Source organism: Ursus arctos, unplaced genomic scaffold (assembly GCF_023065955.2).
Source record: "Ursus arctos isolate Adak ecotype North America unplaced genomic scaffold, UrsArc2.0 scaffold_7, whole genome shotgun sequence".
Lineage (NCBI taxonomy): Eukaryota > Metazoa > Chordata > Mammalia > Carnivora > Ursidae > Ursus > Ursus arctos.
This window is the reverse complement of record NW_026623089.1, coordinates 18541925-18557282: the sequence shown is the minus strand read 5'-3', so window position 1 is coordinate 18557282 and position 15358 is coordinate 18541925. Positions and strand designations below refer to the sequence as shown.

Genomic DNA, 15358 nt, shown 5'->3' with positions numbered 1-15358 from the left:
GGAGGTGTGTGTGTGTGTGTGTGTGTGTGTGTGTGTGTATGGAGCTTTGTTTTTGTGGTTCTACTGTGGTTACTTCTTTTTGTCTTTTCCAGGACAATCAGTTGACATCACTTCCCTTGGATTTTGGAACTTGGACCAGTATGGTAGAATTGAATTTAGCCACTAATCAGCTCACAAAGATTCCTGAGGATGTGTCTGGTCTTGTTTCTCTTGAGGTGAGTATAAAAGAGCATTTATTTAGAACTCCTTAGACCCTTCTGCAGTTATCTTGCTTATAAAGTTTCCAGTTAAAATAAGCAATTTCTGTTGGGGGACGATCATAATTAGAAATGTTAAAGCTCTCTTAGACATATAACCGTATTAGGATGATGAGGTATTAACTTAATCTGGGCTCAGTGCTTCTGAATTACTCTTGCCCACTAAAAGTTGGTAGATTTGAGTGCTATAAAGTGTCTTTGAAAGAAAGGGCTCTAAAATTTAGCATCTTTTAGGACATAGTTTTTCCCTTAACTCTATTTAAGAATCCTTCACTGATGTTTACCAAAATGATTATGGAGTCCTCAGACTGGCATTGAGAACCTTTCCTACGATTCTGGCCCACTTTTACATCCTAATTACCCATGTACTCTCTTATTTAATAATTAGATTATTTTCTTTGTTGGAAATTTGTGCATGTTTCTAGCTCTGTATACATTTACTCTTTTGTTTTAAGATTCTATTTATTTGACAGAGGGAGAAGGGAGCACAAGCAGGGGGAGCAGTAGGCTGAGGGAGAGGGAGAATGAGGCTTCCTGCTGAGCAGGGAGCCAGATGGAGGGCTCAATCCCAGGACCCGGGATCGTGACCTGAGCCAAAAAGATGCTCAACCGACTGAGCCATCCAGGCGCCCCTGTACATTTAGTCTTATTATTCTCAGTATCTAGAGTACCCTCTTCACATCCCTTTTTTTTCTTTTTAAAATTATTTTCCGGGGTGCCTGGGTGGCGCAGTTGTTAAGCGTCTGCCTTCGGCTCAGGGCGTGATCCCAGCATTCTGGGATCGAGCCCCACATGAGGCTTCTCCACTAGGAGCCTGCTTCTTCCTCTCCCACTCCCCCTGCTTGTGTTTCCCTCTCTCGCTGGCTGGCTGTCTCTGTCAAATAAATAAGTAAAATCTTTACAAAAAAAAATTATTTTCCATAAAGATCTGTCTTATTGTCCCCTCCTTAGTCAAGGATGAATTCTCCTGCTTCTGAGTCCTTAGAATTTTCATCCTTTTGATGAGAAAGCTTACTAATAGTAAATATATATATATTTAAAAGTTTCCTCTGTATCCATGTTTTTAAAAAATCTAATTTCTTTTTTTAAAATTATTTTATTTAGTAAGGTAAAATAATATGATGGAATGGTTAAAAGCATGAATTTTGAAGCAAGATCTGGGTACAGTTCCACTTTTATCTGTGTTTATAGATTTAACTTGACCAAGCTTCAGTTTCCTCAGCTGTAAAATGAAGATGATAGTATTGGGATAAGGTTGGAGTTAGGATTAAATGTGATAATGCACACAATGCATTTAGTGCCTTGCAAGTAGTAAACTCAGTAAATAACAACTATTGTTTTTTTGGTCTTATTACATATATTTATTTTACTATAGGTGGTATGACTGTGGGGAAAAAGTGGGCATAAAACATTAACCAGAACCTTATGTAGGTCTTTTCCATTCAGTGCTCTTTGCACCATCCCCATACCCAGTATTGTCTCCCTATGCTCCCCGCCGCTGCCGCTGCTGCCGCCACCACCACTGTAATTTCTCTGGGAACAGGGACTATCTTTCTTAGTCCCTGTTCGGTATATTAGAGGATGGCTTGCGTTGTAATAAATATACCATAAGTAATAACTGTAGTGTATTCAAATAGGCAGTTTAGAAGTTATTACCTCCCTAAAAATGATGGTTTGTAAGGGGTTTTGAATACATAAGTGGTTTCCTATCAGATACACATTTGTAACCACTCAGTATCAAAACACCATTAACTATGTGAATTTTAGTGCAAGTAGTTAATTTTACATTTTTTTGTAATATAGGTAAAATTAAACTTTTGCTTTCATTAGTTTTGACTTAAATCTCTTTTATTTCCAATAACTATGGTGATTTTTTAAAGAATATCAAGTTAAATGTTTTATGTTATGTGAGTGAGCATTACTCTTAATATTCACTCTTTAGAAAATTAGCAGTTTAATAAATTTTAAGCCACACAATGGTGGTATATAATTCCATTTCATGAGTTACCAAACACTATCAATAATTTCTCTTAGGTTCTAATATTATCAAACAATCTTCTAAAGAAGCTTCCCCATGGTCTTGGAAACCTTAGGAAGTTGAGAGAATTGGATCTAGAGGAGAACAAATTGGAATCCTTGCCAAATGAAATTGCTTATCTTAAGGATTTACAGGTAAAACATTATCCTGGTGATTTTATAGTTGTATGACTAAAGTTTTGGGGGTACATTCCAAACTGTACATTTTTCTTAAGAATTTGATCTAATTCTTTAATTAGAGATTTTTTATTATAGCATCAGGGCTGAGTTTTATGTTTATGTAACCTCTCTGCTTTTCACTTGCTAACAAATGATATACTTTGAAAGTAAAATTTATTGAGTGATTTACCTAATCTGATTTACCTATTTATCTTATTAATTTAGTAGATGTATTATTTTAAACGTATATCAGTAGTAGGAAATATATGTGTAACTATCTTTTATTTTGTTAATCTTTTAGAAATTAGTCTTGACAAACAACCAGTTGACCACCCTTCCCAGAGGCATTGGTCACCTTACCAATCTCACACATCTAGGCCTTGGAGAGAACCTACTCACTCATCTTCCTGAAGAAATTGGTATGAACCATTTGGATGCTTGACTCTGTACTAATTTGCTCTTGTTTGTTCAAGCAGTATTTCAGATAAAGAGGACAAATCTGTTTTTGTCACCTGATGTTACCTCAGAGTCAGGAGTCTCTCGTGCGTTCTCTTTTTTTTTTCTAAGTAGAGCACCAAGTAGTTGCTGGTTGGATGGTTGGTTTTGGTTAGGTTTCCTCATGGGGTGTTACAGAGTTAATACTGCATTTGAGAATATTTTAGCCTACTTCTATTTCCAATACATTTAACCTTATTTTAGCAGAGTTATTTTATATTTCTTCCATTTAAAAACTACACAAGCTTGAATTAAACTAGTAATGTCTTATGCCCAAAGAACATTTCCTCAGAGGTTTTAGGATTAATTTTAATATCTGATTAAATTAATATTTGACAGTACTTTGAAATTTTCTAAGTATTTTCATACCTGTTATTTCATATAATCAACATGACTACCTTGAATTTTAGGCAGTACAAGTTGTAACCCCATTTTACAAAGAGAATTGATCAACTGAGATCACATTGTAGTTCTAAATTAGTAATTCCATGTATTATGTTCTTCCATCTATACCATGCTGTTTCAGAAGCCCTTTAGATTAGTGGTTAAGAATGGGTTTGGAGTTACAATATAAATTATACTTTAATTTTAAAAAATGGTTTTGGGGTAAAATAGATAATTCAAAATCTGGCCATGCTGCTTATTGGCTTTATGGCTTTGGATAAGGTATGGAAACTCCCTAAGCTTCAAGTTTTCTACTTGTGTAAAGTAAGGATAATAATAGTAACTTCTTCTCATAGTTAAAATCTTAAATGTAAACATCGATTACCTAGTAGCCATTATTTTCATTAGTCTTCTGCATACCAATATCAAATATTAAATTTTGAAGTTCAAAAATTACAAAACATGGGAGGCAGCTTCATTTCCAGTATGTTTATTCATCTGGCCTCATGTGATTGCAGGAGACATTTGCCTAGAAAGTGTGAATATCCTGAGACAGTTTTAGATCATTCTTTTTAAGATTATTACATAAGTTGATTTTTGGCTTATTGCCAAGTATGTGATAATTCTCTTAGTGAAATACTTAATATCAAGTAACAAAAACCTTTCCACATGAAAAATTTATTTAATAAAAGAGATAATCACATTGTTTATAACAATAAAAAGATTATAGGCACAGATTTACAATAAACTTACCTCTGGAGTTTCAAAAAGAATACATACCAATGCCAAGCTGTTCCAAACAGAATCTTTGGAGATGTAGCATGTGCATTTAAAAAAATACTTTCCAAACTTGAAAACTGCCCATAAAGGAAGAAATTCCGATTTAATTGGTATGGAGCATGATGTGGACATCAGAGTTCTTTATTCTTTAGATCAGCCCCACTTATTCAGTAAGGTTGAAGATCCATGGTTGTAGAGTTTTAAAACTAAGAGAAGAGAGTAAGAGGAAAGGTGTATTCAGTATATATGATGCCAAGGGTAGCATCATGCCCAATCGAACTTCTATAACAGTAACTAATTTTTTTTAAAAATAGTAATTGATTTGATTTTTTTTTTTTTTCTTAAACAGGTACACTGGAGAACCTAGAAGAACTGTATTTGAATGACAACCCCAATCTACATAGCCTTCCCTTTGAGCTGGCTCTTTGCAGCAAGCTTTCAATCATGAGTATTGAGAACTGTCCACTCAGTCACCTTCCACCTCAGATTGTTGCTGGGGGTCCTTCTTTTATCATTCAGTTCCTAAAGATGCAGGGTCCATATCGTGCCATGGTCTGATACAAATCTGCTGGTCCCACACACTGTTCAAAAATAGACTGCCATTAATGTTTCATATCTATATCTGTATCTATTTATGTAGATATTGATATATTTGGCAGATTTATAAAGACTGCATTATGTGTTTCTGCTAATAGAGGAATCATAGCCATTTAGATTTTTTTTTTTAATTCTGTACAAAAGGCTTATTATATAAGTTTTCTTTGCTGAACTTGATGGATGTTTTTCTGTTGTGTAATATGATATGCCAGTTTGCTAAAAACATTTGCCAACAAATTATGAAGTTATTAAATTTAAGGGCCAGAGGTAGTATAGTTAGATATACTTTCTCTTAGCAAAAATAATGGACAGTTTTGTTGCAACTTTTTATATACATTTTCCCCTTACCAATTGTCAGATCATTGTAGTATTATAGGCCCTAAAGGTAGAATTTTTCTTTAACTTATTTTGAAATTTGAGATTTAAATTTTATATATTGTTTACAGTCAGAGTAAATCACTGGATTTTTTTGGGGGGGGTTTGATTTGCTCTGTTTTAATCAGTGAAATCTACTTTATATCCTCTGCTAAAGAATTTGCATCAGCTGGTTTAAATATTAAAAGATATTTGCTTGTTGAAACAACTGGCAAGTGAAAAGATACAGTCAGAAAGTCTAGAATTCTTTTAATTGTGTTTCTCTGATCAATTGTAAAGCAAAATATCTGAAGTGAGTCTTTAGGTTGGGGGGAGGGTATTGAGACCTTTTCTAGTATAAATACCTTTTCTTAAGTTTGGGGGAACAGAAACTTGTAGTATGGAAGAGTTTTCACTCCTGAAAGTTGCAGAATGACAAAAACTAAAAATAATTTGGCAAAAAAAAAAAAGATATACACATAAACACACACATTCTATATATGTATATACAATGCTATATAGATATGTATTTATTATATCATAAACTACAATAGGTAACTTTAAGGATTTCTCCCTAGCCTTGTACAATGAAATGAATGTTTTCCTTTGAACACTGCAATATATGTATGTTTCAAGGTTATTTAACAGTGTACTATGGTTTTATATCTTGACTTGCCTTGTACATCTTTCAGTTCTGGAATATCTGCGTCTAAGCACAATATCTTCACACTGTGCTATATTGCTGCTGAACTAAATGCACTTTCCCCACATGTGGGGCACTGGCTTCAAACAATTCAGTTCAGTACCATTGATTTTAATCTCATCTTTCCTTTCTTGGTAGCTGTTAATACAATTATGGAAAAGAGGCACATTGTATAGAAGCCATTGATAGTTCAGTGGAAATTCTGTAAGATGTGCATGTGCTATTTGATATGTTTTCTTTTGCTTTACTGCTTTGAAGGCTAGCAGTAAGTGTGTGCCCCTCAGAGAGTAATCTTACTTTTGGTGGTGTCATTCTGAGTCAATTTAATTATTGAGGAGACAGAGCAAGTGCATTCTAGATATCATCCTAAAAAACACTTACCATATCATGAATATTATGTATAATTAAGTATTGCTGCTTGGTTTTCTCCCCCCCCCCCCCCATTTAGATGGGCATTGTGTTTTAAATAAACCATTTTTGAATTGAAGCTCTATTAAAATAGAAATTTAGAGTGTTTTGCTTTTTCTGGCACTCACAATCAGGACTAAGTTTGAGGTCGAATCTATATTCATAATTGGCAATTTTTTAAGGAGCAAGTAAGAAATGGAAGGCAGGTGAAGATATAAAACCCTAGAATGCTTAAATGTGCTGTAAAACTATTGTAGATGTCACTGGATTTTACCAAGTAATATCCTTTCTTCTTTTTTTCCATCTACTGTGGCTTTTCAGTTAAAATTTTGTTTATAAAAGGAATTTGTTTATTACAGCTCTATATACCTATGTGTATGTGTGGTTTTTTTAAAAATACCATATCCACATGTGTGTATATATAGAAGTGATGGAACTTGAACTTTCAAGGCAGTAACCTAATTTTTTTTTGAGAAAAAATGTTATTGTTTCTTAAAAATGAAAATAGATTTGGTTTTTGAAACATTTTGGTTCCCCTACCTTCATTTATGTTAGTCTACAACAGAAATGCAGAAGGATCACACTCTTACATGTACAAGTAATGTTACAGGCAAACCATACATAGCTGAGGACTATAAAATTTTTTTAACACCTACAAAATATATGTCCTTTTTATGGCTGCCACCTTGTAAGAGCCCATGAATTTCATTACTTCTAACAAGAAACTAAAATGGACTCTAATTGGGATATCCTTGTGAAATCAAGTTATTTAATATTTAAATACTTTGAATAAATTAAGGGATATTGTTCAGTGACTATATATGAGCTAATACTTTTCCTGAAACTACAGTGGGACTAGTTGGCATATCCAAACATTTTCCTTTCTTTTGAAGAATTTAGGTTTAGTCACTCCATAAGGCTCAATAAATTAAAAAAAAAAAAAAAAAGGAATGTTATAGAATGTTCCATTGGAAAAACATTGCTCTAGACTTTGCTTTTTGTTAATATATAGTAGCAAAACAGCAGTGGCAATGTTAAACAGTCCTTTTGTGGTAGTGTAGTACTTTTTAAATCCCATATGATTATTTCATACTGGAAGGAAGGGGGAGATGCTAAGTAATTTATGGACTTGATGGATACACATGAAAACAAGATAGAAATTCTTGAAGGAGAAAATACACATTAAACATTTATTTGTACTTATATTAAAAGGTGGGTAATAAATTTGAATGAGTTCTAAAAATGTAATTGCATATTTCTATTTTATCTCATTGTAAAGCCTGAGTCATTTAAAATGGATAAATGGTTATACATCACAATTTATTTAGTCTTTCTGTGATAACTTTTGTTACAACTTTTGCTTTTCATGTCAGTTATTGCTAGGCCGTGCATATTGAGTGCAAATTTCAGATCACAAAATTTGTAATTATTCATCAGCGAGAATGGGTTGTGGTTAAAGTGTATAAAATGGGACACTTTGAAATGGAAAGGGGCACTAACAGTCATTATGTTGGTCCAAACAGCCATACATCAGAACTGCCTCTGGAAAACAAAGGTTGTATGGTTACTCTTGCATGATTAAAATTAGATGGAAACAAATGGCACAGTTTATAAATAAGCAGGGGAATAAATTCCTGAAATTTTCAAATTTAACTAAAATTTAGAACAACTTCTAAAGAAAGGTTTCCTTCTGCCTATACCAAAGGATAAGAAAGATAGTATACCAAATATCTTTGCTGAAACTTTTCTCTTGCTCTATTCTTTTGGTTAGTTTAGCCTTTAAGAGCCAGTTTGGGCAATTGGAAGACATGTGGCCGTGTTCGGTTGATTTTCACATCTCTGAGAATTTGAATATGTAAGCATTGTGATGTTGATTTGGTATATAAGAGGATGTCTTGAGTGTTGTTATATTAAAAAAGTATTAAGATGATGTTTTGTAAAATAGGTACCAGTACTTTGTTATTGACTAGAATGCCTTCTTAACCTGATAACACTAATTCTACGGAAACGTTTGTGGGTTTGTTTGTTTGTTTTTTTGAGAGAGAGTGTGAGAGCTAGTGGGGTGGGGGTGGGACAGAGGGAGAGAAAGAATCTCAATCCTGCTCCATGCCCCAGTGCAGAGTCCGACCTAGGGCGTGATCTTATCAACCTCAGATCTTGACCTAAACCAAGATCAAGATTTGGACACTTAACTGACTGAGCCAGCAGGCACCCCTGTGCAATTTATTTTTAACTTTGAAATGTAAGTTAAAATATAAATACGTTTTTTAGGAGATTTTTTCAACTCTTAAAACTGAAGTTTGAGTCATCATTACCCTTAAGAAAACTTTATACCCTTGTTAACTATCCTGCTGACATACACATTCTAGATATAAACTGTTTTGAATGTAAATATTTGTGAATGATCAGGACTTGAGCTGGATAGTACTTTATGGTTTTTTAGATTGGGGACTTTTAAAGTTTGGTAGAAAGGTGAGTGTCCATATTATTAGTGTCGGGACCATGAAGAGTAGTATGGGCAGGGCTGTCACGTGCAGGTTTTGCAGGTTGTGCAGTGTGCAGCACGGTACATGTTGGGGGGCGTATTCACATCATAGATTTGTATATTATGACAGTTTTTCAGCAGATGGCAGTAAAGTGCTTTGTTCTAACAATCAGTATATTATGTCAAATTTCTGACAGATGGAAGTAAAGAATCTTGAGGAAGGAGCATTTTTTTCTTCCTCATTTGCACAATGATACTAAGTGGGATTCAGTCTTTGTGCAGATTATTAGAGCTCTATCCTAACAATCCTAATAATAATTGAATAATATTTAAATGACATTATAAGCATTTTATATGTCCTAGGTACTAATAAAAATGCTCTTGGAAAATCTAAGAGGGGCTTTATCAATGACCATTATTAATTAGATTTCATATATTAAGTTACCTTTTATCATTTCTGATATTATTTATATGGAGAATTTAATCTTCCACCGGTCTAGTCAGGCTTAATATACAAATACATTTGCTTCAGTTGTTTATACCATTTTCTTTAAGTAATTTTGTAGAAATTATTATTCAATAAATCTGTCTAGCTAGCTAGCACTTAAAACCTGGTGCCCATTAATTAGTAAAGGGAATGTTATATATGGCTCGAATCTTTTTTTGTTTTAATATTTGTCTTTAATAGAAAAGTATACTAATACATAATTTTTCCTTGTTTACAGTGTTTTACTTATTTCAAAACTCATTTTTAACAGAGTTCATCATGTTTTCTTGTAATTGCTAAATAAGAATGTAACATGTTTTGTATGATGAATAGATGAATAGTGTCCTTTGATTATATTTTAACCTGCATGTCAGAACTTGTTTTTAATTAGGTACATGATAATTTGCACAGTACAGAGTTCATAAGGTATAGAACAACACAGTTACAAGATAGAACACTGCAAAAATGATAGTATCTGAAAACAATATTTAACAGTTTTGAATTTTCTCCTAGTAGAGCTCAGGCTTCCACTGATGTTTAACAGGGCTTATGCTGTGGTGAATACTTAGCTATTCTGAATTATGATTCAAGGTCAGACGGTATAAAACAGCCTTTAGAAAATGTACTTTTCGCCTGAATTATATTGTTATTTTGACCACATAAAAATTATCTTAGTTTTTAAGTCAGTCATTCTGTATTAAGGTATTCAATATAAATAATGTATTTGTAAATGTTTTCCAGTTGAATCTTTTAAAAAATTTCCGATGCTTCATGTAAGTGAAACTGGAACATGAAATCAATCTTTGCAGTGTCATCGAACCACCAAAATGTGGAGCTGAGAGAAGTGACTCTTCACTACCATTTAATCCTCTGGCAAACTGGAAAACAGCAAACGGCATCCATAGGTATACAAAAATAGGTGCACAAAAAAATGCAGCAAACCATTTTATGTGGTCAAGAGTTAACTTCAGTAGAGTTATTTATATTGTTTACTATTTATTAAAACCACAAACTGTATGGGTGGTTTTTTTTTTTTCTGTTTTGGTTTTTCTGTTAAAATACATAAGGAATATATTATGGAGACATTGAATTATTAGAGGTAATTCCCTCATTCTCTGAGCCTTCCTGAGAAAATGCTTTTTGTTTTGTAAGCTCTCGTAAGAAAGTCTGCTCTACCATTTAGGATGTCTTAGTAACTAAAGGTGAAAATTCAGCACAAGATTCCTAGAAAAAGAAAGTTGGGATATCAGCTAATAAAGAACATTATTTAAATTGTTTTTAAATGTTTCATGAGAACAAAATCCGTAAGGGTAAAGGAGACCTTACCCAGTGGGAACTAATTGGCTGAAGAAAAGTTATCAGGGAAGGTCACAAGTATTAGTCCTATGCACAATGTGATTAACTGTTATCTTTCCTCTTAACATTCTTGGATATGTATTTCAAATAAACACTCTGGCTACTTTGAGAAGAGTGGGTGAAGGGAATAAAAACTAGAGGTCAAGCGTCCATATAGGAGGCTGTTAGAGTAATCCAGGTGAGAGATGACGATGACTTTGGGATTGTAGTTGTGGGGATGGAAAAAATAAATAATAAGCATTTAAGGGAATCTTAGGAAGACATATTAGTAAGGCTTCATGATTGATTTGAAAAAGTTAACTCACTTTTTCAAATCAATCAAAGGTGACTCCTAGGATTGTGGCCTTAAGCATCTGGATGTATTTCCTAAACCGTGGAACTCTGCAGGAGGACCAGGTTCTTTTAATTTGTTTGGGTTTAGGGAGAGGATGTGTTCTACTACCTGTGGGACCTCAAATGGAGATGTCAAGTAAGCATTTGGATAATTAAGTCTGGAATTTATTAGACCTGGAAACGGAAGATCCAGCATAATAGATGATAATCGAAACAAGAATTTCCTAGGGAGCACATGTTGAATGGCAAGAGAATGGAATACTCCAGGATGGAATCCTGGTGAACTCCAACATTTAGCTTTTGCATAGATAGGGGGTGCCTGGGTGGCTCAGTTGGTTAAGCATCTGGCTCTTGAGTTTGGCTCAGGTCATGATCCCAGGGTTGTGAGATCAAGCCCCACGTCTGGCTCTGAGCATGGAGTCCGCTTGAGATTCTCTCCCTCTGCCCCTCCCCCCTGCTCACTCCTACTGTCTCTTTCAAAATAACATAAACAATTGAAATAGCTGTAGTAGAATTGGAAAGGAAACAAGGGATATGGTCTTTAGGAAATAGCCTATTTCATTAAGAGTTCACTTTTTCTAACTTCTCAGTGTATTCTTCAATATCATTTTAATTTCCATACCAATTTTTCTAGGACTCTGCACTGTCCAAAACCATAGCTATTAGCCACATGTGACTTTAATTTTAGATTAATTAAAATTGAATAAAGATTTAACTTTAATTCTTTAGTCACACTAGTCACATATGAAGTTCTCAATAACCTTAAGTGGCTGCTGACTACTATATTAGTGCAAATACAGAACATGTCTGTCCTCACAGAAAATTCCGTTGGACGGTGATTCTTTTCTATAGCCACTCTTTCTTCATAATTAGTTTTCAGCCCTGAAGCTTATAGCTAGAAGCTTATAGGCAGCTTATACCAATTGCTTGTTCTTGAAATTGGGCCTGTGTACAGTATTCTCACCCCCAAAGAATTGGGTGGAGTGTGCCAGATAAGGAATGTTGAGGGCAACTCTTCATGGTCTTTCCAATAATCTTAGATGATTGCTTGTATTCTTAATTAAATTTGATTCCCTTAAATCTTATCTCTAGAAATGTCACCTAAAGATTTAACCTGTTTTTCTTCATTTAAAAAATTGTTCTTTTCCATATTCTAATTACTTAGTCAACCTGTTTATGGTGGATTTTCTCCCTTTTTGCTATTTAACTCTTTGTAGTTAATCTTCTGGAATAGATTAGACGTTAGATAACTGGCCAAATTTATGCATTTTTTATAAAGATTTTATTTATTTGAGAGAGAGCACCAGCTGGGTGGGGAGGGGCAGAGGGAGAGGGAGAAGCAGGGAGCGCTCAATCCCAGGATCCTGGGATCATGGCCTGAGCCGAAGGCAGACGCTAAACTGACTGAGCCACCCAGGTTCCCCTACACATTTTTTTACTCATCTTTGATCAAGACTGGCTTAACCTAGTCTAGCTAAAAAACTAGATTTTCATGGTCTTAAACCTTCTTGCAAAAATCAGGCCCAAGAAGAGAATGTCTGTGTTTGGGAGGGGCACAATTTTAAAATGTATACCAAAAGATTCTGACTTGAAAAGAATACCATTATAAAACATAAAAATACTTAGATTAAATCTAAGTGATTAGATTATTGGTTCTTTAATGACTTGTGTAGATTAAAGCAATGGAACTGTCATTTTTTAATTTTTATTTCAATTTTAAGTAGTTAACATACAGTGCAATATTGGTTTTGGGAGTACAATTCAGTGATTCATCACTTACATACAACACCCAGTGCTTATCATAACACCCATCACTCATCTAGCCCACCCCCCACGCACCTCCCTCTATCAACCCCCAGTTTGTTCTCTGTCATTAAGAAATGTCTCTTCTGGCTTGTTTCCTCTCCTTTTTCTCACCCTTCCCATATGTTTGCCTGTTTCCTTTATTAAATTCCACATGTGAGTGAGATCATATGCGATTTATAACTTATTTCACTTACATAATACTCTAGCTTCATCCAAGTCGTTGCAAATGGCAAGATTTCAATATTTGATGGCTGAGTAATATTCCATTATATATATCCATTTATCAGTTGATGGACATTTGGGCTCTCTCCATAGTTTGGCTATTGTTGATAATGCTATAAATATCAGGGTGCATGTATCCCTTCAAATCTGTATTTTTTGTATACTTTGGACTAATACCTAGTAGTGCAATTGCTTGATCACAGGGTAGTTCTATTTTTAACTTTTTGAGGACCCTCCATACTGTTTTCCAGAGTGGCTGTACCACTTTGCATTCTCACAAACAGAGCAATGAATCTGTCAACTCTTAAACTATTGTTTTTAACTGAGATTTTTAAAAACTGGTAATAATTTCTCCTTTAAATTATAAGTGCAACAGTGCCTAGTGAGGGAGTGTATTTATATAAATATTACTTTCAAAATTAGGCATTGTGAATGTCCAAATCTTTTAAAATATTTCACTTTATTGAATATATGGTTACTAAAATTTTCTTCCTTTGGTAAGAATATGAATACTTGGATTTTTTTTTTTTTTTTTTTTTTTTTTTTAGTTTTTATTGCTAACTTTGAAAATTAGAAAACCTAATTTTAATGTAATTTATTTATTAGGGAGGGAGTTTTAATGCTAACTGTTTAAGCATTTAAGTGGCCATATTATGATAGAAGTAGCACTCAGAATGCCTGGAGTAAGCCTTTTAATTTCTAAAGTGTGAAGATATATGCCATATGTTTATGTGAGTACATCTATATGAATATGAAAGAGTAAAAGCATAATGATGAAAACATAAATGAAGTCAACTTTGTTTTAACTTGGGTGGCCAACTTTGTTTGGAGGGCCATGTTTTGCTGAATTTTACTTACTAAAGATTCCATGCATTTTAACTAGCACATTTCCTGGTGCAAAACAGTGTTTATATCTTGTCAAAGACACAGACAGAAATTTTCACCATTGAGGAGGTCACAATGTAATAGATTTCACACCTACTTTGAGTAACCTACTTTAAAAAATTAGGAATCGCTGATTTCATTCAGCTTTTCTAACCTCCAAAGCACCTCCCGTTTCTGCTTAATAAAGGCATCCTGAGGCAAGTGAGAGCATTGATTTCCATTTTAAAAGTATCAATAGACTTTGGTTTATAGAGAATAAAATATTAACATGAAGCTATGGATAATCCTGGGTTTGGAATGATTACCGTTTTCTTCTAAAATGTTTGGTGACTTACATTTTCCTTCTGTGAACGTCAGCATAGATACAAGAAATCTACACATTTTAGCCTTTGATGTCAACTTCAAAAGAACACTGTACAGTCAAGAATTCTCTAACCCCAAATTTATTCAGATTGCAGATGAAAACTAAAAGCAAAATTTTTCTAGTTTTCCACTTTTGCACAGTAATAACTTATTGTTACTTTCCTCAGGGCGTAATTAGTCTTAACACATTCATTTAGTGTTATTGTAGGTGATATATCTGCGTATTAGGGTTTATTTTTTCGTTTTACATACGTACACCCATGCACACTCTTCATGGAGATTACGTTTCTCCCACTTTTTTTTTTTAAAGCACATTTAAATACCATGTAGTAAATACCAACTTTAAAAATATATATGATCCTAAAATATACAGGACACCTGGGTGGCTCAGTCAGTTAAGCATCTGGCTTTGGCTCAGGTCACGATCCCGTGTCCTGGGATCAAGTCCCACATTGGGCTTCTTGCTCAGGGGGAGCCTGCTTCTCCCTCTGTCTGCCGTTCCCCCTGCTTGTGTTTGCTCTCTCTCATCTCTCTCTCTCTCTCTCTGACAGGTAAATAAAATCTTTAAAGAAAAATAAAATGCACAAACTTTAGAACAAGTTCTAGTTTCAACAAGAGTTTTCTTGTACCTAAGTGCTTTGGCCGTTATTATATAACTTTTCTCCACAATATACTATCACTTGCCCAAGACTGCATTTTAAAATAATTTGGATTACTAGAATTCCACTGAGGATTGTTAAGGTATTTTGAACCTTTAAAAACTTGACAACCTTGGTAGTCATTTTTTCCACTTAATTGGTTTTGGTTATAACCGTTGGTTTTTTTAAGGATCATTTGTATATTAAGTAATTTCATTATTCCCTTGCTGTTCCTTTGACTTTCATGTAAAGCCGACTTCATTATCTTTACATTCAAGATGAGGGAATAGCCAGGTTATACACTGATGCAGTATAATATGTCAACATTGAAATTAGAGCCTGAGTCTTCTGACTCCTTAGTATTCCTCTTCAATGTAACCTCCCCATCTGAATCACATCACATATACTGCCGTGGGTGGAACCGGCTAAGTAGGTGAAAGCTAAATCAAACAACCCCTTTCCTCCATTAATAATCTACTAATTTGAAAAACCATATATTCTAACAACCATACATTTGAGTAATTTAGATTGAGTTCCACACTTCTTTCCTTTGCATCCTTTTAAACCAAAATGCAAGGTATAAAGCTACAAGCAAAGTGTTTGACTTAA

General features: G+C 34.1%; 1 protein-coding gene across 2 annotated transcripts in view; it reads left to right on the top strand.

The window, feature by feature from the left end:
* SHOC2 (SHOC2 leucine rich repeat scaffold protein) overlaps nucleotides 1-6699 on the top strand; it is a 91799-nt gene extending 85100 nt beyond the window's left edge. For both annotated transcript variants that reach the window (XM_026494097.4, XM_026494096.4), the window contains exons 6-9: nucleotides 93-215; nucleotides 2292-2429; nucleotides 2755-2872; nucleotides 4462-6699. In XM_026494097.4, coding sequence (XP_026349882.1) covers nucleotides 93-215; nucleotides 2292-2429; nucleotides 2755-2872; nucleotides 4462-4670 — 588 coding nt within the window. In that variant the 3' untranslated portion in view covers nucleotides 4671-6699. The remainder of the gene's footprint in view (nucleotides 1-92; nucleotides 216-2291; nucleotides 2430-2754; nucleotides 2873-4461) is intronic.
* Nucleotides 6700-15358: the final 8659 nt, after the last annotated feature.